At 43.3% G+C, this 24,214-nt stretch overlaps 1 protein-coding gene across 1 annotated transcript in view; it reads right to left on the bottom strand.

The window, feature by feature from the left end:
• TGM4 (transglutaminase 4) overlaps positions 1-24,214 on the bottom strand; it is a 37,914-nt gene that overhangs the window by 5,959 nt on the left and 7,741 nt on the right. The window contains exons 4-15 of the mRNA XM_067561723.1: positions 18,322-18,464; positions 12,329-12,511; positions 11,871-11,977; positions 11,195-11,324; positions 10,341-10,459; positions 8,928-9,035; positions 8,149-8,323; positions 7,878-8,016; positions 6,399-6,502; positions 3,557-3,808; positions 2,113-2,415; positions 181-350 (exon numbers count right to left, since the gene is read on the bottom strand). Coding sequence (XP_067417824.1) covers positions 181-350; positions 2,113-2,415; positions 3,557-3,808; positions 6,399-6,502; positions 7,878-8,016; positions 8,149-8,323; positions 8,928-9,035; positions 10,341-10,459; positions 11,195-11,324; positions 11,871-11,977; positions 12,329-12,511; positions 18,322-18,337 — 1,806 coding nt within the window. The 5' untranslated portion in view covers positions 18,338-18,464. The remainder of the gene's footprint in view (positions 1-180; positions 351-2,112; positions 2,416-3,556; positions 3,809-6,398; positions 6,503-7,877; positions 8,017-8,148; positions 8,324-8,927; positions 9,036-10,340; positions 10,460-11,194; positions 11,325-11,870; positions 11,978-12,328; positions 12,512-18,321; positions 18,465-24,214) is intronic.

Genomic DNA, 24,214 nt, shown 5'->3' with positions numbered 1-24,214 from the left:
TCTATGCCCTTATTTTTGAAAAAATCCAGATGTTGAGTTCTCATGAATGATCTGTCTTTCTAATCTATCTATTCACAGTTCTAGCTCATTTATTTACCTACCTGTCCATCAGTAGCTATTTCCATAACACCTATCACCATGGTATCTAGGTACAGATTCTTCTGTCATTTAACTTCTTACCTCCATCTTGAGAGGGGGATACTGGAATGTTAGTGTGAACTCATCAGTGAGCTTTTCATTGGTTTCCTGAATCTCAGCAATGATATTGACTTTGATGAGAAGTTCATCCTCAACAGACGTTACAGTCTTTATGTAAGCATCAGCTGCTACATTCAGAGGGAGCTGAATAACTGGACAGACAACAGGGGAAAAGAGAGACTTTTAACAATGCAGCATTTCCTGTGCACAACAACAAAAGGTTGACGCAGAAAGTCAGGTGACTTTCATGAAAATGTTTGGTGGTGTCTATTTTACGTAATTGTTAACTACGTGTGCCGCATAGTTTTAATTATGGACCAATAAGTGCCTGTTTTGCTGCTGGTTAAACATGGTTCCAGCATGGGCAAAAAGTGAATTATCTGCAGAGACAGTGGGCTGAAACTCGCAGAAAAGGGTGTGACTGCAGTTACTAAGCAAGTGACTGTTATGATTGAGGAATAGAACTGATAGGCTTCAAAGGGGGTCAGTCCACCCAGGCCCTCTGTCCCCGTAACGGTGGGACCAATATGGGTGAGAATCAGGCACATGAAGACCCTCTGGGAGAAAAGTTCAAGTGAGCAGTATTTGATTGACAAGGGAAGATTCTATTCCATATGTAACTCTCTTGGCATCAGTGCTCAGAACTAATTAGTTTTGGTGCATTTCCTTGATTCACAAGCAGTTTGACAGGACGGATTGTAAAGTGTGTAAGTGCATTGGGAAGTATGAAATGCATATGTGTATTTGGGATACTTCCACATGCTTGTGAGAGGCATAGGACATAATGTGTTTATTGCGATTCTGTAAATTCTCTCTTCGTCTTAACTTTACTTTTTATTTCTAACTTTCTGGAAAACCTTCATGACCTCAGTATTTGTGAAAGGCCCCCAGACTTGACTTGCAGAAGACTGAATCTATCTAGCCACAAAATCTCCCATCCAGCTAATCTTCTTTAAGTTTCCTGTCCCCAATTTTAAGGTGTCATCCTATGTAGCAGGTCTCCACCCCAGCCTAGTAGTACAGTGAGTGTCCTATCACATCAGTTCTGTGTATTCAGATGACCATTTTATATTTTGAATAACATCCACAAATCCCCAGAATTGAATGTATTTTAGCATGAATGGCTATTCCTCTGAAGATTCTTACTGCAAGTGCATTTATTTGCTGTTAATTATTCATCATTCGTTAGTTTCCTGTTTTAAAAAGTTTCAGTCACCTAGTTGGGGATCAGAAACACTCTCATGTGACTCCAGTGACATACAATGAATAACAACAGGCAAACAGCTTTGGAGAACAGTTCAGTGGCAGCCCATCGTCTGAAATTAGTTTGTGTAAACTATTCTGCAGTAACTGCAGATAATTAATACATTCGCAGAAAGTGGAATCAGTTAATCAACAATGTAGAAACAGAAACAATAAAAGAGGGTTTAAATTCACAACCCTAATGCTCAGACAACCAATAATCCAACCAATTTTAGCTGCCAAAATCAGCAAATTGGTGTGTTGAGTGTCAACAGCACTAACACCATCCTTTGGGAACTGGACTAAAGTTAGCAAATGTATTTCATACAGGCAAACAAAGAGCCATCAAATTAAATAGAATTATTTCAGATTGCAAATTATTTGGGGCAGGCATAGTCTTTTTTTGTTCTGTGTTTGTACAGTACCTAGCACAATGGGGTTCTGATCTATGACTGAGGCTCCTGGGCACTACCACAATACAAATAAATAATGATCATTATAATTATATAGACTTTCCCCTGCACAAATCCCTCTTTTCTTTGCCATAAGCATCCTCAGACCACAGATCAGATACCTGTGTTGATTCACAGACATTCTACACAAACTCTCTTGAAGACACACTGCAGTATCACAATAGAAAGCACATGAGATAGGACAGATTTATGGACCTACCAGGTTTGCCTTCAGTCTGGACAGTCTGCTTGATGGATCCAAGGTTGGCCTCTACTTTCCCAGTGTAAGACTGCAACTGGCAAGAAGCAATGAGATTGATCGTCCACGCTCCAGCAGAACTGTTGTGTACAACGATGTTCAGATTAATGGGATTGCCCAGCCACAAAGCTTTTTCGCCCTCTACGTTCAGTTGGAGCCCAGCCTGGAGCGGTGGAAGAGGAGATGTGCTCTCACAAACTGCCAAATTTGTAGAGTTTAGATAGGAGCAAGCCTTTTTCACAGCTTCCCTTTCCTCTGGAGAGCCTGAATACCAGGAAAAGGAAAAGCAAAGCTAAAGTCATAATAAATCATGTGGCTTATAGTTTCCTCAGTTTGGTCGAACCGTTCACTGTTATCCATCTGTTAAAATATAGACAGCACAGCAGGGTACGATTCCCAGCACAGAGCACTGCATGTTTAATCTCAGGAGAGATATATGGACTAGGTTACTCTACCATAAGATTTAAACAGCAGGTGGACACACCGGGCCAGATTTTCAGAAATGACTAGTAATTCTGTTGGTTGCCAACTTGAGACACTTCAAAGGACACTGATCTTTAGAAGGCGGATGCTCAACACTTCCTGAAAATTAGTGTTTTTTGGGTGCCCAATTTGCAAGACTAGTCTTTTTCAAAAACCTAGGCCACCAGGTATATACAACTTAAGGGTGAGGGAGGATGACTGGGAGTCATTATCAATATATGTGGTGGCCGAAAACTACTCTAAAAGTGTTGCATAGACAAGAGCTGTGTATATACAGAATGGAGCTTGAAGCAGGTTCAGATATCCCAGGCTTCTGTTCACAAGAATGGGCTAGCACAAAGACCTAAGAGCTGTAGAGAAGTAAACTTATGCAAAATTCCTATATTGGAAGACTGGTGAGAAGAAGGATCAAATGCAGAGTCTAACTTAAATGTCTTTCTGCAAGGTTCCTCTGATTTCCCAATCTGGCTGATTCTCAAATGAGATGTTTTAACAGTCACACTGCCTAACATAGTAAGCTTCTGGGCATGTGGTAAGTGGGGAGGAGCCGTTTCTTGAAATATGATATAATTTGTAGATAGAAGTTAAGAAATGGAGCGATTTTGGATCAAGCAGAACTGCTGAATCTGTTGGGCCTACTTCTCTTGTTATTTGCATGCTTGCTACAACCTCTTACTAGGAAACAGCCAGCAGGGGTCACCGGAGACACAAAGATACTCATACACCAATTGTCTTGATTCCCTTGCTGTTTCTGAATGTATTTTGCTGAGCTGTACACTTTAAATGTGCATTACTAAGGCAGCTGATCGGATTTCCACGTTGATAAAGCATGTGACTACTCTGGAGTATGCAGAAAATCATATGCCCAACAGTCTCATCTTATGTTCTACAGGATGCTGAAAAGATCTCGACTATCGGTCACCTTCTGGGAACTTGTACTGTGCCGTGATGTCTTCCCTCGTATTCTTCCCAACAGCTTTGGTGCTGATGTTCTTCCCAATGGCCTTTGTCTCCTCACTCTGTTTGACCAATTTCTGTTTGCCATCCACGTTCTTCACGAGCCAGACGATCCTGTCGGCATTCACTTCAGCAAACACAAACTTGGAGTCGTAGAGCAAATAGACTTCTCCACTTCTGATGGCTTTTAGTGGACAAGGGCCGCACCGGTAAATACCTAAAGAGTGTGTGGAATGTTACTTGCTTTTCACATGTATTAAGTGAGGCTTCATTTTTCTCAGTCACCGCATACATATAATATCCCTGACCACCCACAGGAGCAGCCCACTGCCTTGGTAACTGAACCCTGGCAATAAATACTCCTCCAAACTAGTTCCAAGCCCAAGACTTTTTCGCTTCTTTAAGTAGCAGATTTTTTACACAACCTAATGTGATTTGTATCGAAGGCACAAATCTCAGATGGCCTGTAGTAGCTTTTATATATTTTACTCTCTTTAAGAATCATAGAATGAGAAAGAGATGCTCTTGTGATTCAGGGAGTTGGATTCTGGAGCCCTGGATTCAACGCCCAGTTGTGCCATTGACTTTCCGTATGATCTTGGGTAAGGCCCTTTACCTCTCTGCACCTCTGTAACATAGGATAACACTACCCTATTTGGCAATGCTTCCTGACATTTACAGAGGTTTAGAACCAGGGCCAGTAATACCTTCCCAGGGAAACCCTGCAGAAAAGGCAAGGTTACATGGGAAACCCTACAAGCTGCAATTTGCAGTTTCTGACTCACTGTCAGGTTGGGGAGAGGAAATCACGGTCCTCCCAACACATGGCTGTTGTGAAGCCTTTCCAGAAATCCCTTGGCTCAGTGTCTATCGGGAGCCTGGTGCTACTCCTTGGGCCTCCTGCCTAGCAGCCCAGCATGGGGCTTCCCTCCCATAGGCTCAAAGGAGTGCCTTCCTTCTCCCCCAGCCATTCACCTTCCTTTCATCCCATTCACAACACATAATGGGGAAGGAGGTGGGACTGTGGGGCAGCTAAGGCCCCCGAAGTGTGGTCTATTGGACAGAGTGCTGGACTGAGAGTCTGGAGACCTTAGTTCTAGTCCTAACTCTCCCCCTGACCTGCTGGGTGACTGTGGGCAAATCACAGCACTGTGCCTCAGTTTCCTCATCTGTAAAACAAGGCTAATGATACTGACTTCCTCTGTATAGCACTTGAGATCTGCTGATGAAAAGTGCCATGTTAGTGTTTTTTTATTATTTGAAATGCAATTGTTGATTTTGTAAGGAACTTTTTTTTAAAACACATGAGGAATGATTCCCCATAAAAACCATTCAGGTTCAGTGCATTAAAAGCCTTGTCCCAGTTTGAACTGCCTGTTGTTCATTACATTCTGTTCCCATCCCTCACTCTGCAGTCCCCTAATACTTCGTTAGATGCTGTCTCCCTCCAGCATCCTCCTTACTCTGTAGTAGGAGAGAGCTGATAAGTAATTCCACTCTTACTTTGCATGTTCATTGTCGATAGCCCTGGTTGCAATCCCCAGCTCAGCTGATACTGCTAGGAATCCAACATTCTCCCATATGAAACCAGCTGCTAGGGTGACCAGCTAGCAAGTGTGAAAAGTCAGAACGGGGGTAGGCGGTAATAGGCGCCTATATAAAAAAAAGCCTTAAGTATCGGGACTGTCCCTGTAAAATTGGGACACCCAATCACCTTACCAGCTACAGACATGCACGCTCTAAGCAGGTTTTACAAAGCAGCAAAAGATCCCCAACTGCAAACCCAAAAATCACCGCTGAGCACTTCCTGTGCGGTGTTGAGCACCCTCAACTCCCATCAACTCTAATGAGAGTTGACAGTGCTCAGCACCACTTAGCACTGCATGATCAGGCCCTTATTATCTAGCTGCATGTGCTGGAGTTCAGCATATTTCAGTTCGCAATGATAATTCAAAGCCTTCTTTATTTCAGCTCTTCCGATTACTCCTACAATTATACAGGGGTGGACTACTCTGTTCCTGCACCTGAAATGGCAAAGGACAGTATATGAAATAGTCTCAGTAACAAGGGTTAATGCACAGGCCAACCCTTTGAAACTTGTTTTATCTGTAGTAGCTAGAGATGTACAGTGATGGATGTCAGAAACTGACCCAAAAAAGTACAGGCTGGAAAAAGTGTGTCAGTAGAATTTACTGAAAAATAAAAATAGTGCTTTGCCTTTCTGTAGTGCTTGTAATCTGAGGACCTCAAAATGCTTTGCCAACGTTAATCAATTAATCTTCACAACACTCTATTAGGCAGGTAAGATTGTTATCTCCTGTTCACTGATGGGGAAACTGAGGCACAGAGAGGCAAAATGACTTGCCCAAAATCACCAATAAAGCAGGGATAGACATGAGACCAGAACCCAGAGCTTTTGATTCCCAGCTCCGTGAGCCAACCCCTTAGACCATTTTCACTTCCTCGTGCCAGCAAAGGTTTAATTTTCTGCTTGCAAAAAACACTGTTCCAGCTACAACCAAGATACCATCACTGAGGCCAAAGAACTCTCATTTAAGAGGTCAGAGCATAGGGCTGGGATCCAGGAGCTCTATTGTCTATTTTCAGCTCTACCCCTGATTTCTTGTGTGAATTTAGGCAACTCACTTTGCTTCTTTGAGCCTCAGGTATGACATCGATTGGACTAGTCAAGTGCTTAAAGTCAAGCCGGTGCTTAAGTGCTTTGCTGAAAAGATGCCATAATCTCCATGTAAAATATTCCCCCCACCCCCAAATCACAATAGACTCGCTTTGTTTGTAAATCCTACCTTCACTTATCTCCTGTGGGGTGGCATCGACTGCCTGCCAACCATCAAAACCCTTGGGCAAGTCTGGCCTTTTCATCCACACATCATTCCACACGTGAAAGTTCCTACATGCAGGTAGGTTGCAAAGTTAAAAACAAAATTATTTGCACCTTGCAAGTCAATGTGCATGTTCAGACTCTTGGACCCGAAGAGCCGAGTGATCGTACTGGTTCCTCAGAGGAAGATATGGGAACAGTTTTGCACACTGACTCATTTTTACTGCAGATACACTTTTTTAAAGGAAGTGAAAAAAATCCACATTTTCCAGGCATTATATCCTTTGCACAGGATGAGAAGAGAATTGTAAACCACTGAAGAGGTCTTACCTCTATCTGTCTTTAATTGTCATGTTGGGTCATATTGTGATAGCTAGACAGGTGTATTTGACGCTGCAGCTTTACCACTGATGGCAATGAGACTAGTTGGAGAGCAATGTTTACTCAGCCTGAATAAAGAGGTCACAACCTGGCCCTTTATTTGGGGGAGAGGGAACACGGGCATGCACCTGAGCAGAATGAGGCCATCATCCAAAGCCTGCTGGCTTTGGGCAATGTGAATCTTACTATTGACTTCAATAGGCTTCGGATTGGGCCCAGAAAGAAGCTGGGCTCCTAAAGATGACCTGCCTCATTCACTATAAATCAGTTAGGCTTTTGATGCACACGCAGCACCATTTACCTGTGCTCAGACGATTCCATGAACATTGTTAAAAATACCCTTTTTGTTATTTTAAAAAATGTACGGCCTGATGCAAAGCCCATTGTAAGCAATGAAAGTCTACCATTGACTTAAATGAGCATTGGATTAGGCCCTTCCAGCTTATGGGCAAAGTATGATTTTCCAAAGCTTATAATGTGGCCAAGTCCACCCCACATTTCATCAAGTCACTTAAAAACACATCTCTGGACCAAGGGTTGTTTCTGTGACAAGTATCAAGCACCATGTATTTGGGCACTAGAAGCAAGTAATAACTTTTTTTTATAATGAGAAAAAGGCATTCCTGCCCCCCTCCGCATTTTCTTCATCCACAAAGATGGCTGAGACACTTTTCCATGTGGTTTCTAGGAAAATTCAACTTTAGAAAGAGACCAAGAATGAAAAATTTGAGCCTGATAGGACAAAAAAGTCTGACCAGGTCAAAACAAGACCTTAGAATGGAATTGCTTGGAATGGAATTCTTAACTACAGCTGTTGCTAGGGCTCCCACTACAACACAAACCCTGCTAGATCCCAAATTGTCTATTCATCTCAGACAGTTATCCTATAATGCAGGTCTCACAGGGAAATGCCTACAGAAAATATTCAAGCTTCCTCTTAATGTTCAGCTACAAACTCAAAATAATAGAGAAATTCTAAAAGAAAAGCCTCCTGGTGATTAGAAATACAAAGGGAAGTTATGTGGGAAAGCTTCAGGAGTTATCTAGCATTCTTTAGAGTTACCAGACAGAGTCTGATGTCATCTTATCCAGTTTTTCGCCTTTTTCGTTCATGTAGATGTCCACTTTCAGATTTTCCTCAGTATCATGAGCTGAGGCGAAGTTAGTCACGCTTCTGGCTGGAATCCCCAGGCTGCGCATGACTGAAATATAGAAGACCGAAATATCACTAGGAAAGGCTGTTTGGAAAATTCCTCACCAACGGCTGCGCCATGTGGAGGAATATCTCCTAATGTTTAGTGTATCAGGAAAGATGGATAGTTATCATGTTTTACCTGTAGTGAGAACTCCAGAGAAAACCCAGCACTGACCAAAGCAGATGGGTTTTTTTGTTTTGTAGTATTTCTGCAAAATTGGGGCACTTCCTGTCCAGGCCACGGGAGGCGTCCCACCAGTATAGATTCCTGACCAGCTTCCTAAAAGGACTCCTAAATCATCATTGCAATTAACCTAACACACACAGAATAGAAAAAACAAATTCATGCAAGAGACCCAGTGGAACTCAGGCCTGTCCGGGAGATCCCTTCTGTGCCTGCACTTCCTCTGGGCACCCTCTGTAGCTATGGCAGTTAGCAAGGTTGTCTTGCTATCACTGGCTGGCTTCCACCAGTCACCTGCCTGTGTCCCCTCTGCAAGGCTCAGATATGCAGAGAGGAGGTGTAACTGCTCCTCAGAGGAAGTGTAACTCAGCCTGCATTTTGCATCATAAGTTCTAGTGCAATGTACGACTGCTCTCCTGATTCTTGCCCCACCCGCCTCTGCTGCAGATAGCAGAACTTCAGCATAGAAGCCACAGATAAGAAAGGACTGACAAGATAATGTGGGGATGTTACATTGCAGCAGGCTTTCCCCTCTGCTTCCACTTTCCTCAGACCCTCCTCCATAAGAGAAATCCATTTCAAATAAGGCCTGTAATGGTTTTCTAAGTGTCAGAGGCGGAAAAAAAGAGATTGAGATAGACAAATAGGAGGAAGAGGGCATGGGACAAACTGATTTGTAGCAGCAAAACAAAAAGAAATGAGTCAATGGCAAGCCACTTTTCAGAGACACACACCAAAGCAGACATGGCTCTGGACACAATCACAGGATCTTTTCTAGCTTTTTGCTTGAGGTTACTTTTGTCCAAGAGATACATACAGGACTCCAGGACATCTTCCTCGAACTGTTTTGGAGAGAAAAAACAAAGGCCCATTTACTTGCCGCTCCAAAATACAAACTGCCTGATGCTGACAAGTCTATTTGAGTTTTGTTACAGCAACTAACTTATACGATTGAGATTAACCTCCAAACCTTTATTATGTGAAATGAATTTATGTAGGGCCTCGCAGCCTGGGTTCCAACCAGAGCCCAAACGTCTACACTGCAGTTTTATAGCCCCTGCAGCCCAAGCCTCGCAAACCTGAATCAGCTGACCCAGCCAGCTGCAGCCATGTTGGGCGGCTTTTATTGCAGTGTAGACGTACCCTATTACTTTGATTCATTTATTTATTATTACTTGTGTGAACACAGAATTCAAGAAATATGCCAGACAGAGTACTAGAGACCAAAGCTTTCTATAACACACACAAGATTTCCTACACTGCCCTGCTAATGATGCATCTCAGCTATCCTGGAGGGTGAGTTTTCTGAGTTACAGGGTAGTTCACTCATCATGTCCATTCAGTCGCTGGTCAGCCAGTATATGTATAAATTACATTATGAGATCTTTAGACTATTTGGGCCCAGTTCTCCATTTTCTTACACTGATGTAACAGAATCAGATCTTTTATTTCTTAACACTTTCTGAATTTCATTATTACATTAGTAACAACCACTTTTAAAATGTAGTCTTTCGTTTAGGGTTTTATACTGTCTCCAGTCACGGTAATATCCGAGTGCCTACCATGTTAAATCAACCGTAATAGCAAAGTCCCTAGTGGACTTCATGGAGTCCCTGGCACTTTTCCCTTTTTGGGGTAAAAATCTCTGCTTGGACTAGGATTTTTACTTTTGATTTTTAAAATTTCATTAATTTGCCTTTTAAAACCATGTCTTGGGGGACCGGGACTTGATATGTGGGTTTTGAGTAGAAGGAGTGTTTGTGTTGTGCCATTCATGTGGTGGACAGGCCTTTTTAAGGAATTTCACAATGTTTCTTAAAGATGGTCAGACTCTGGATTTGCCTGATGGCCTCTGGAAATTGGTTCCATAGCTGCTGCCCCATTACCAAAAATGCTTTATCCCACATGCTTCATACTGGGCATGGTCGTCTATCTGATTCAGGAAGGAATTTAATCATGTATGTTACTTTAAGCATGTGAGTATTCCAACTGAAATGAAAAAGACTACTCACGACCTTTGAGTTATGTGTGCGCTATGTAGCATCCTGAACTGTGGTCTCAATGATAGGTCACATTTGTTCTAATAGCACCTGCTTATGTTAAGGGAGAGAGAAAGTGATCATTCCCACATTATTACAGTCTTTTACCTGTCCAAAATTCCAGGGTCTTCCAGATATATTTGTTACTGATCCAACATAGATGTAGCCTGTGTCACTGAGAACGTATTCCAATCTTTCAGCATTGTCAGGCATGAAAACTGAGTCAGCTGAAGAAAACACATGAACCTGTTACCTGATTTTCACTCACTTGGTAGAAAACTTTTCAAAGGCTGATTAAATCTTTTCTGTCCTTGAAACAAAACTAGTGAAGCTTAGGGTGAGTAGCACGGGTTTTATAATAATGATTAAACAACGCTCAGATTTAAGTCCTTAACTTTCTTCCTTCCCTGGAAAAATGACCATTTTCTCTACAAAATGGTAGAAAACGGCTTTATTTTTAATAACTACTTGTTTGCAATGAATTAGACTGAACCCCTTATTCCCATCAATGAGAAGCTACTCAGAGAAACCGGGCCCCAGGTGGGAGTAACAGAGCAGCAGTGGGAGCAAGAGATTCACAGCCAGGCCCAGTATTATTGATAAATAGCTGATGTTCCATGGCTTGCAGAATTGGGACTCTGTTTTAAAAAGAAGGTGAGCAAGAAACTGGGAATTGTTCTGTATTTTGTGGCTTGCCTTATTGCCTAGGTTGCCGTAGCAACAGAACTTAGCTTGTTGCCATAGCAATAGAGTTAGACTATTAGGGGATAGCTCAGCCAGTCCTGGCTGGTTTTAGTGTCGTTCAATAAAGATGCTCCCTGCGTGATTCTGTGATGATTTCTCTCTCTGAAAACAAGCAATAAAAAGGAATTTAACATAACAGGAATAAAGAAGGAAAGTGTAAGGAACATCCTCTCCCCAAAGCAGTAATTGTAACCACATCCTGAGGCCATTTCTATTACCTTCACACCAAGGGTTGAACAACACGTAGACTTTTTTGTTTCCAGGGTTATAAATGTGAGCCCCAGTTTTCACACTCAGAACGTATTTTCCAACAGCTGCATCTGCCGGACTGGTCACAGCTACCAGACACTAAGTAAATAACAAGGCAAGCGATTATCCATCTTAAATGTGAACAAGTGTGGTATCAGTAACACTCGAAGATCTTACAGTGAGCAATGAATCTAGGCAAGCCTGTGGCATGTGCTGAAGGGAGAAATGGAGGGGATGAGGATGAGGCAGTTAGAAATATAGTGATATAATGATGAATTAAATGGGATTGTTTCTCCTATAAAGCTATTGTTCAGGCAGCAGAAGCCAATCTCAAAGTTCTGAGTATTCTCCCCTGTCTCCCAATTAACTCCCCTTCCCGTATTGCAGTGACTATTTTCCAGGCATAAAGAAGGGCTGGGCGCAGCTTCCCTGGAAGCCTGTTGATGCTGTTCCTCCTTGCATCCCTCTGCCCCAGGGAGAGGGGGCCCCTAGGGAGTGACACAGAGCATTTTCTCTCTCCCCAAGGCTAAGTATAGTCCTTGTTTCCACAGCTCCCGGCACGCCTTGAACCCCCACTTCGTCATTACAGCACCAAGTGATCCTTAAATTTGCCACTGGAAAGAATAATGAGTCCAAGTGATCTACCTCCTTCCCGTTGGTGTTAGAGATGTTGGCACACCAGTACCGAGGGTCCTGCGCAGACCTCAAGTTCATAGACAGAAGGGTCTCATTGGATTCCATTGGTTTCTCACCTGCAAATATGTCAACACAAAACAGAGAGGAGGTGTGAATCAGTGTGTGATAAGATGACAAGATCTAATGGCTAGAGCAAGTGTCTGGGAGTTAGGACTACTAGGTTCTATTTCCTGTCCTCATGCTTTGAACTATAATTTAGCTACCCGCCGAGGTCTGGCAGAAATTGAGTCTCCGCCGTGATGGTGTATTGTAAAATTGGCCAGGTGCCTGGTGCATCCAACCCTTCACCCTTCTCTGTAGCATCCAGCATTGGCTAGTGTTGTGACTGGATACCATACAGCTCTGGTGTGGCAGCGACTCCTATATTGCTAGACGTACTGGTGAGAGCTGAAGAGGTGCGATCTTACCGACACTGAGCTGCAACACCACTTTGTCAGTGCCTTTCAGCTCCCGGCCAAAGGTCAGCTTTAACTGAAACACCTGCCCTCGTCTCACAATCAGACTTGCATTGTCATGATATTCCCCGGTGTGGTGAAGCTGGGCATTTTGCTGTCTGAGTAAATCAACGGCAAGGGTCTTCAGGTCGCTGTCTGGAAACAATGAAGGAGAAAGAGAAATGGTTTGCTGTTAAAACACTCCAGTAGGGGAGGAAATTTCATTTGCTTTTACTATTTACAGGTTAAATAACAAAAACAACTGAGCATCGCTTCTAGTCTTAGTGGGACCCAACTCTCAAGCCCATGTATGCGTGTTTGATGAATTAGTGCAAACCGCCTTTAAAGAGGTTTAGGACTGACTCATGTCAGGACCCCAAATAGTTGTCCCACCCCCCGACCTCCCCAAACCACTGTCAGTTATACTGTGCAAGGGCTGAAAAACCAGATGGTGAAGCGAACTAGAAATAACACTGAAACAGAACAGTGAGTCTGTGACTATCCATTGCCCAAACTGTACAAAATACGAATATATTAGATGCTTAAAATTCCTTCCCTTTCCTTCAGTTCAGCTGTCACTGGCAGCAGAGTGTAACAAAGCCATAGACACAGAGGGCCCAGTTCAGCTCCACACCCAACCAGTGCAAGGCACTGGGCCCAAAAGGGAAGGCAAAGGTGACTTTATGACATTTTTGCCTTACCCCATGTGGGTGCCAAAGTAGGGCTGCTCTGACTTGTGCCTGGCTGCCATAGGCCCCAAGGAGTCATTGAGGTTGCTGGGAACTGCCAAAGCACAGAAGCCCTCTACCCATATCTCCATTCCCACAGGAATGCCCCCAACATGTCCCCTGAATGGGGAGCTGCTATCATAGCTGCCATAGAACTGTCTATGGTGATGCTATGCCACTCGGGGACTCTCAGGGCAGAGCAAGTGTAAAGGGACTGCAGCACAGGGTTGAACTGTGCCCAGATAACATAACTGACATCTAAACAGCAAACATGCAACCTCAGGAGGAGAACCTAGGACCTTCATTTCCAAAAGCACAGGTCTGTAACCACACAAATTAAGCTTGTGCTGCTTCTTCAGCTCTGCTTGTAGAGGTCTTCATTTCTGGACCTGTAGGAGCTAAGCGTTCATACCCTGTGGTGAGAGGCACTGGCTGGTTGGAAAAACAGATAGCTAGATTCTAGTCTGATGCCAAATGCATACAGTTTAGCAGGCAATTGTGTTGTTTGTGCCTATTGCTCCTCTGGCACAATGGAACGAGGGTAAAGCCTGTCTGTGGGGGACAGAACTTACTCAGGGGCTCATCCAAGATTGTGGAACCATAGAATCATAGGGATAGGAGGAACCACAAAGGTAATCTAGCCTAACCCCCTGCCAAGACACAGGATTTGTTGTGGTCTAAACCATCCAGGATAGATAACTCCTCTAGGAACAAAGGACCAACACAAACCTCACCACCGTGAATGCCAAGTGCAAGGTGCATTTCTTGTACTTTACCTTCCTTGTTATACCCTTGATATACAACCTGTGTGTGTATAAATTAACAAACAACTAAATTCCCCCCAAAAAACCGCTCCATGGCACACACTTCTCCTCCTGGGTTTCTACAATGTGCTTCCCTCTGTCCCCTTCTAAACACAATAAATGATTAATTGTTCAGCATTTCTTTCTGAGGACACACTGAGAACAGAAAAGAGCAGCGCCAGGAGGTTCCCCCTTTTGTCCTGGCTGCTCAGGAATGCCCTACTTTTCAGGCCCTGGGAGCACTGTCAGTGCTAGGCAACGTACCTGGCGTAACCATTTTCTTGGTCAACGAAAGATTGGCTCGCCCCTTCTGATTGACGTTGCCGTGGTTTAGAAACTCAACTTTACTGCTCTGGAGTTGAGTCTTCTGTGCGACCAGCTGACACTACTGAGCTGAGACTATGGCTTAGCCTATGACAACTGCGTGCTGACACCACATTTTTGGCAGGGATATTAAACCTCAGGCTTCAGGCCTCAAGCCAATCTCTAACTCCTAAAGAGCAGCGTGAGATCTGGGGGAGGAGCAGATTATGCCACACCTGCCTGCTGTGGGGTTTTTTATACATCCCTCTGCAGCATCTGGCATTGGACACTCGCAGATACTATGGACTAGATGGATTTTGAGTCTGACTCAGTCTGGCACTACCGGTGTTCCTAATGCTTCATTGATACCTCAGTCACTTTCTCACCCCACATCAATTTATCTCACTCACCTGCTGTGCCCCCTCATAACCTAGACCATGAATTCGTTGGGGCAAGGATTATCTTTTCACAGCATGTCTGTACAACACCTAAGTACAATGGGCAGCGCCTCTTTGTGCTACTGTGATACAAATCATCAGCATCGGTGTTAAAATAATAATACCAGCGTCAAGCTAATCTTTGCGACTCCAGTGGAAGTTTGTTTCTTCCTGTTGATCTCCAATAAGCACCATAACGAAATATCACAAACAAAAAAAGATTGACCAAATTTTAGGCATAAGCCCCTCATTGTTATCTCTTTAGAAATAGATTTCTGAAGATCTTTGGAAGGGATCTCATTTATGTACTAGCAGTACGGTTTTTTCGCAGGTGGAGAAGACTGTAATCACTTCATCTTATATGTGAGGAAAGGGTTCATTTCCAGACTTGCTCAGAAAGTATTAAAAGGTCTGCCCTGGCATTTAACTAGCACAGCGCAGCTTCAAGGCTCTGTCCTCTTTGGATTTTATTTCTAAGGTTATTGCCCTGAGATCAAGGGCTGTCACTCTAGCCGTATTGTATACAAAACTAAGCCCACCATTTGTGCTTACTAAATAATAATTAATAGTAATAGGAGGGGTCTCTTTGAAGACAGATTTGGACTGCTAAGATTTAGCATTCCAGGATCCAATACTGCCGGGTGCAGAGTATCCTCAGTTCTAATGAATTAGGCGGTGCGGATGTCATTGGGCGTTCATGGGAATGGGAAATGGCATCTCTCAGGACACTGCAGAAGGCACTCAGAACCAGGCAGGCCTGGGCCCTTGTGAACTATTACCCCTAATAAAATTCCCGTGGGAGTCTATGCCCAGGAGCAATTGAAAAACATTTCACACAGGAATGCCCTGATGAACCAAGAAACAAAGGGAGCGGTAGGGCGATGACATGGTTCTCAGCTAAATGTATTGTCAGACCGGAGTGGGGACAATGTTTAAACTTTAGGGGTGAAATCTTGCCCCCACTGACGTCAGTGGGAGTTTTACTCTTGACTTCCACGGGGCCAGGATTTCACCCTGGTAGTATTTATTATTCCTGTTTACCTCCAGTAGAACAATCAATCATACAGATGCCACATTCTAAAAACTCCTCCTGATGGTTATTGGCCTGCTACTGAACAACACAAGGTCCCTAATTCTTCCCTCCACTAAGGCAGCTTTGTGCCACTCACCCAGCGCAAAGCAGCCCGAAAGCCTCTATAAACACTGTGACCCTTACATCACTTCCTTCCCTGTGGAGGGTGCAATGAGTTTGAGCAGGCCATCCTTGCGCCCCAGTGGTCTCTAGCTTTCATAACAGCCCTCTGGGGCTTTTGGCAGTTGGTGTAACTTAGAGCAGCCTGCAGGCTGCTCTTAATTTATTCCAGTGCCCAGGAACAGTGGGAGGGGTTGGAAATGGAACATGTTTGCATTCCACCATCTGAGCAGCATTGAGTGCCCCTTAGCTGCAGCTGAGGCTCAGGGCTGTGGTATCACATCAGATCCACAGTGCTACCTGAGGCAAAAAAAAAAAGACACAGGTCTGGCAATGGCAAAACAAAGATAACACTGTCGTATTTCAAATGAATTTCCTGGAGGCACTCAGACCTTGGGTACTTCATTTGGTCTCTTGCTGTTTGATTACAAAGCTAATGATAGCACAAGGCAAGGAGTGCCAGGATAAAGGTTAGGTAATTTTTCATGTTAGTGTCCCTAATGCTGTTTTTATTTACACGCTATGCTTCCAGTAACTCCTCAATTATAAGCATTGTGTAAATCTTGGTTGCCTGTGACTACGTCAGGCATAACTTCTGACAGTGTGCCAGGCATGACAGTCTGAGGTGTGGAGGATCCAGGAATTTAAAAGGGTCCCATGATAGCAGAAAAAGAGCAAAGCAAAGGCGGGGGTGGGGGAGGAAGGGTGTATTTCAAAGAGAAAAGATCCCGTAGGATGGCTGGACAGACGTAGCTATATTAACTGCACCATGGGACGTGACATTAACATAAGCAAGAACTGGTCACAATAGTTAAGAAATAAATCTGGTGCCCAGCCGGTACCCCTTGTATTCTCTGCCAACACAATTAGGATCTATGACTCATTTGGATCAGGCCAACAGCTACATGAGGACACATTGGATAATTTCCCTAACATTATTTGACTGCTTAAATGAACCCCAGCACACTCTCTCCAGTTCCTTTACCTATTGGTGTGACAGGTCAGACCTAAAGTGACTATAACAGAGGATTAGAGAAACATATTTGTGCCAATTTCCCTCTTTGTTTACTTTGTGGTTTTGCAGCTCTTTGTGTACAGTCACTTTCATTGTTTCCCCTGGGGAATAAGAGCTTAATGGCAGAATTAAATAGAGTTACAACTCCTGTGCTGTCCTTAACTCCAGCCCCGGCCACACACAATACCCCTTGATTTGAGCGTGGTGGTGCTTTCAGCTCGAGTTGGCTGGCTCCTCTGGGGCAATAAGCTGCCGCTTGAGACAGCACAACTCATCAGCTGCTGACACAACTACCCTGTGCAGTGCAAGAGTGATTTCACAATGTGGGTGCTCTCACTTGAGCTGGGCTAACTTGAGAGGCGTTAACTCGGGTATAGACAACTTGAGTTAACCTCTGCAGTGAAGAGATAGCCTTAGTTAGCTATACAGATTCCCCTGTAGTTTATGTCTTTCAAACAGCAACAAGGGAGAGAAAAACATTTTTAAATATAGGAAAACATAACTGTAAAATGATAAAAACTGGCAGAGTCTCAAGTGCAAGTGTAATGGTTTTTAAAAAACCATTCAGTTTTTTAAAAAATTGTCTGGATTTCAAATGGAGAAAGTCTCTTTACATGAACAAAGATATGACGTTCCAAGGGCTGAATTCTCACAACTAACTCCCTCAGCAAAATATGTACAAGCAAACAAACAGGTGCACAAATATTTGCATGTGCAAAAGAGTTCATTGCATATGCAAATGACGACTTGAATCTGTCATTACATGTATGTATATGTATTTAGGTATTTTGCGTGAGCAAATTGCAAACAAAATTATCTTTTTGCTTATTTTTCAAGCAAACTACCTAATTTTGATAATTTGGTCACAAAAGTGGATTAAATGGAAGTCACAATCAAAAATTATTTATAGAACATAGTGAATTCTTTATAGGATAGTTTTATATCATATTTCCTGAAGTTCATTGGGCTATTTTTAGCTTGCAGTTACCAGAGACTTTTTAAAACTTCATCATTATTTTAACTTTTTAAGACTCCGTTTTCCTATCTTACATACATTCTGTTTGTATTTTTTGGTTAACTGAACTGACTTTCTTTGTGCATACAGAGCACACCTGACAGCTAGATTTATATCTCAGTGTATTTCTGCCTGATAAATGTTTTAATAACAAACATAATAAAGACATTAAAAATTAATTATAAGCGGAGTTGGTAGCAAAACCTATAGTTAAGGTCGCTCAATACTTTCCAGGAACCCACTTTCCAGGAACGAGGAAGGAGAGCCACATGTGCAGGGCCCCCTCCAAGCACAGACTGGGATCCTGATCTGACTCACTGGTAGTCCTAGCATTTTAATGTTTACAGCTCCTAAATCTATTCATTACAGAGAACTGCAAAAAAGGGGGTGGGCAGAGGCATGTGTTTAGCTTCAGTGGGAGTAAGGGAGTAAGTGCATACCGTTCTTAAATCTTACTAAGTTATAAAACTCACCAGCTGTCTGATTCATGATCCTTTCTGGTCTTGTGTCCTGAAGTTTTGGAAAAGCCTGTTGTCACTTCTGCCACCTTCTTCTGATCATGTAGAAGGAAGTAGCCCCTTTTTATTAGTAGCTGGCTTTGAAATGTCATCATGTACTGTGCCAAGGAGTGGTGTTTGGAAACAGGGCGTTGACATGAAAGAATGATTAAAACGTACACTGCACATAAAAATTCATAAATATCAATAACATATAAATCACAGCGAGTCTGCCAGGTGACTTAGCTGAAATCAATGACGATAGTAGTTGCGCCAACTTCTTTTTTCATCATCAACAAAGGCAACACAAATATGGGTGATGAGGATGCATCTAAGGTAAACGATCCAGGCCAACAGAACCATATCTCCAGAGCTGCCTTTAAGGGCAGCCAAAGAACTTTAACCCTGAAAGTAACAGCATTTTCCACATGGGCAGCAAGGGGCAGATCTGGCTGCTTTGAAAGTCAATGAGAGTTTGGCCATTGACTTCAACACCAGAAGAAAAATCCAGCATCCTCATCTGTGGCCAGGGGGGCCTCTTGGGGGTGGGAGTCAGCTTGGATGTGGGGAACCAGCATGGGGTGACCAGCATGGAGCTCTGCTGCACATGAGCTTCCTGCCCTGAGCAGAAGTGTGCAGGATTTCTGAGGAGGCAAAATATGGGTGGGTAAGGGCAGAGGATCCTTCTCTCTTATTCCACACTGTACGATTGTGTAAGGGACTGTGCTGGAATGATCTCTGCAAAGCGAGATCTGGCTCTCTAGATCTCCATTGTCTACCCCACCATCCAACTCCACATCTGTTGAATGGCCAGTGTGGCTCCTAAGGCCTGGCATTGGGTTGTGGATTTGGGCTTCAGGGCACCCTTTGCGCATACAATTGCCTGCTCACAAATGCAGCTACAATGCCTGTGTTTGAAAGTGTATCCTTGTGTGATTACAGGTTCCAAAGGTTAAGCACATAAAGCTGTAACATTTACAATATCGCAATGCATTTGTACAATAATCTGATCAGGAAACGTGGTAAATTCTTCAAATCATAAGCAAAAAATGCCTGACAAAAAAGAGAGTGTTCTGAATGGTTTGAAACCAAAATCTAAGGTGCAACCTATGTTACCGACAACCCCCTTCCATCACCGAAATAGAAATAAATGTTAAAAGTCAAATTTACTTTTCAGCATTGCTGATGTTCTGCATGTCTCTCAGCCTGGACAATGAACGCAACCTAGTCAATTTCACTTTGGTCTATAATCAGGTTCTAATCATACAAAATATATCTGGAATATACAAACAGTAAAAATAAATACAAATAAAAATAATAATATGAGCTCCTAAAATTAGATCGCTGGCTTCTACGTAATTGCCCGTTTGGGCTTTGACTCCTAGAATCAGAGACGTAAGGTATGTCTACACTGCCGGGGCTGCAGGGATTGATGCAGCAGGATGAACTGAGCGGGCAGCGGAGACCTACTCAATCGATCCCGGAAGTGCTCTCCGGTCAACGCAATAAATCCACCCCACCCCCCCTGAAAAGAATAAGGCTGCGTCGACTGGAAGGCGTCTCCCATTGACACAGTGCAGTGGAGACACCAGGGGTGTACTGAGGGGTGGAGGGTGCCGGGCAGGCCCTTCACAACGTGCAGGGCATGGGGGGTGCAGGAGGTTCTGAGGTGCGGCTAAAGAGCCTCCTGCATCCCCCGTCCCCTGTGCGTCGTGAAGGGCTGGCTGGTACCCCCCCAGGGCCCGAGCCAGCACCGGGCTGCGGGGCTGGAGTGAGAGAGGCGGGTGCCGCGTGGTGGGTCAGTGGGGGGGGGGAGGGGCAGCAGAGCCTGGCCCTGTAATGAGCTGCAGAAAGTCCCCCAAGCAGAATGAGGTAAGTGACATGTCCCCCATGCAGGTACAGACCCCCCCCTCCAGGGGCAGCTGTGGGGGGTAGTGACCTCTGATGGGAGCCAGGGACCCCCTCCTGCTCTGTGCGGCGGGGAGTGAGGCTTGGGGAGGGCGCAAATGCAGGCTTGGGCCCCGGGCGCCGGAGACCCACGGTATGCCACTGGGAGATGCCATGGTATGGCAAAGTAAGTAAGTCGATGAGAGATACGGAAGCTACAGTACATAGCTTGCGTAACTCCCGTCAATGGCTGCTGGCAGTGTAGGCCAGGCCTTAGTTTAACATTCTCTTGGGCGCTCAACAGCGTGTATACCTGACGCTCACTACTCCTTGTGTCATGAGTAGGATAACTGCAGTACATTTAGTCCCTAAGGGTTTGTCTAAACTGGAATAAAAGACCCATGGAATGGCCAGGCCAGCTGACTGGGGGTCGCAGGGCTTGGTGTGCAGGGTTAAAAATTGCTAAAAGCATAGATGTGGGCCAGCTGCAGGTATTTAATTGCAGTGTAGACATACCTTAAGATTTCACTGCACATGCTGTTAGAGAACAGGGGTTAAATTCTGCTGCCACTGAAGTCTATGGGTGCATTGTCCTTTATTTCCTTTTTCTTAATATTGGTAGTATCTCGTCTTGGAAGAGTCCTTTGTAGGATCACTGGGTGAAGTTCCTGAGGTCGAAATTTCAGTTCTAATTATTACTAGGTGCTTTGCTTTATTGTCAGTTATTATTAAACCCCCGCAGAAGCTGCATAAAGAATCTGGTCCAAAGCCCAAAGATGCCAACAGCTTGTCTAATTTAGCCAGAACTAAGATCAATGAGAGGAGAATAGGGCAGGAGGTCATTGGAGTCAATGGCCATTGTCTTTAATGGGCTTTCTATCAGGCTCCAAGTGTGTTGCAGACCCACAGAATGTCACTATAGATGTAGTAGTGATCTAGGGTGATCCTAGTGATCTAGGATCTAGTAGTGATCTAGGGTTCTTTGCCCACAGCCATTGGACAAATTCAGAGCTAAATTGCTAAGGCTCTTTCAGAAATATTTATGAGAAAAGATTTCCCTAGCACAGCTCCAGATTATCGAGCATCATCCACTCACTGTCTCCCTCCCATACGTTCTAGATTTTGAAAGATCAAGAGTAGGGCTGCTACACTATTTGTGGCCTATATGCTTATGTCTCACAAGAAGGTGGTAAAATCTCCTCTCCTTTTCTCTTGCTTTGACTGAGTGAGGCATAGTCAATACACAAACAACTAAGATCTTTCTTATCACTGGAGGAAATGGAAGCATTTATGGTATCTACCACCTGATCTGGTTTCTTTTTGTTGACTTTAGATAAATTAGATTAACTGTACGATACCTCGCAACTACATTTGTGGCAGTTTTGTCTATATAATAAGAGACCTTTATAATACCTATTGGTTAAATTACTGCACAGTGAGTCACCAGAACTTGAAGTTTTACACTGGGCAGAGCTATAATTCATGTTATTCTTCGGTATGTAAGGATGAAATAAAACAAAAACAAAGAAACCAAAATCACTGGCACTTATTTCCCTTATTTGAGAGTTCACTCCTCATAATAATTTTAGCCTCCAAGTATTTAAAAATTATTACAATAAGAAGGAAAACTCCCAGGATACGGCAACAAAGACTCATTTCATGTTAGAAAATACATGCTAGAAAAACAATCATTAGCATTATATCATACATCATTTGCAAACCACAAAAGGCTCTGTCACATATTTAGTTATAGGTTTATAGTTAGACCTACAATTTTCAAAAGTGGCTAATGGTTTGGATGCCTCCATTTTTGGGTGCCTAATTACAGTCCCCTTAAAGGGGTCTGGGTTTTCAGGGGGAGGTGCTCAACACTTTCCAAAAATCAGGCCTCTTTAAAAGTTGTCTTGGGCTGAGCATCTAAATAGGGAGGCTCCCAAAATCCCCAGTCTCTGCTGAGAATTTAAGCCTTTGTATTTAAACAGCACTTGTCATGCTTCAAACACTTCTGAAATACAAACTAATCCTCCCACCACCTCTTGCTCCAATTTTACAGAGAAATTGAGGCAGAGAAGTTGTGACATACCAAAACGTGAGGAATACATAAACTTAAATATAGTCACATAAGCCTTACATCGGGACCCTGATTCAACAAGGTACTTATGCCCATGCTTAGCTTTAAGCACGAGTTGTTTTCCATTGGCTTCAGTGAGCCTACTCCCATGCTTAAAGTTAGACGCATGCTGAATCATGGCCTGGGTAACTAAACCTGTGTGTAAACATCAAATTCCGTCTGCAGATGATCTGTCCACAGTAAAAGATATTACATTTGGTAAATCAATAATTTGCTGCAAATGGTTTGTGCAGCTGTACTAAAGGGACCCAAATACAGATAGGAATCAACAGGATAGTAAACCACATATTAATTGTAAAACATTTTCATTATCAACTGCTATCTTAAAATATTATCTCATGAAATCAATTGAGACATACATACTAACAGACAGTCTCTTGTAGGGCCAGATCCTCACCTGGCGTAAGTCAGTGCATCTCCATTGAAATGGATGGAGCTACACCGATTTACATCAACATAGGATCAAGCTGGATCTTATTTGAGATTCTGTTTTGTTTCTTCTTCTTCTTCATGTAACTATGATTCCTATTTCTGTAATTAGGCAACTCAAAATAAAATAAGAAATAATAATACATCTAAACAAAATAATACAATCTGAGTGCTCTCAGATGTTATACCTCAGATGAGCATAAACTGGTTCACAAACCTGTACTCTGGCTTGCACATTTTAAATACGGGCTGCGACAGAAGCTCATCAGATATTATCCTGAAGCATTCCGTGCATATGGCAGGCAAAGTCACCTTTGATCTTACATGAGCCAACTTGAGAAGGGCAACCAGATGTCAGTGTTTCATGTAGGTTTGCCCAACCCAAGCCTGCAATGGTTCCAAAATATCTGGGCTTAGCTTCTTAATAGCCTTTTTTTTCCTTCCATTTAAATGTAAAAAGTAATCAAATCCAACAGCTTATGCAAACACATGGTCAATTTCACATATTGGAGTAAAGATAGTTATATCTTATGAACTCTTCCCAAGCTAGTGGAACAGATTCCAAATCTGGAGAACACTGAGTCTGTCACAGAGCAAGCCTACGATTTTCTCTGAATGAAAGGAGAAGGATTTTCCTTTTCAGTTTCTTGTCTTTTTGTTGGGGAAGATGCTCTGCACCCTCACAAAGCAGCACTGATTTCCCTCACCAGCTGATATCACTCCTCAAGGCCACTGATAACAAACCATATTCTTCTGTTAGCAGACTGCATGGGAATTCTTTTCAACCTAATAACGGCTTCATTTAACTGCACAAAGTACTAGCCACCTGCCCATCATTTGACCTCTACTGGAACCTAAGGGTGCTTAGCGCCTCTAAAGGCCCTAAATTCAGCAAAGCTTTTAAGTACCTGCTTAACTTTAATCATGTACTTAAGTCCTGTTGACCTCAATGGGTCTTAGGAAGGGGCTTAAATTCTATGCTGAATCAGGCTCCAAATGAGGCCATTTGTTTCGGTACCTAAAGAGAGGAATTTAGGTGCCTAACTTTAGGCACCTAAGTTTGAAAAAAAAAAAAGAATCTGCATTTCTATGTCCAGTTACATTTTCAATCATTCCATGTGCATCACCATAGACCTAATCCTACTCCTGCCGTAGTCAATGGCTCCCAGTGATGTCTACAGAACCTGCCTCTTCTCTTGCTTCTTCTGAAGTCAGTGCCAAAAATACCATTGGCCAGCAGGAGCAGGATTATGCTGTTGGTGATATCTTCTTATTCATTCAAGATGTAGTGGGAGGTTTTTAAGAACAAGTTGGACAAACACCTGTCAAGGATAGGCTAAGTTTACTGGGTCCTGCCTCAGCACAGGTCCTGCTTCTTGAGGTCCCTTCGACCCCTATATTTCTGATTCTATGAAATGTACA

Source organism: Emydura macquarii, unplaced genomic scaffold, assembly GCF_026122565.2.
Source record: "Emydura macquarii macquarii isolate MOO-44397 ecotype Brisbane River unplaced genomic scaffold, CSIRO-AGI_Emac_v2 contig_2422, whole genome shotgun sequence".
NCBI lineage: Eukaryota > Metazoa > Chordata > Testudines > Chelidae > Emydura > Emydura macquarii.
The sequence above is the reverse complement of the archived record's forward strand: the minus strand, read 5'-3'. Positions and strand labels throughout refer to the sequence as shown.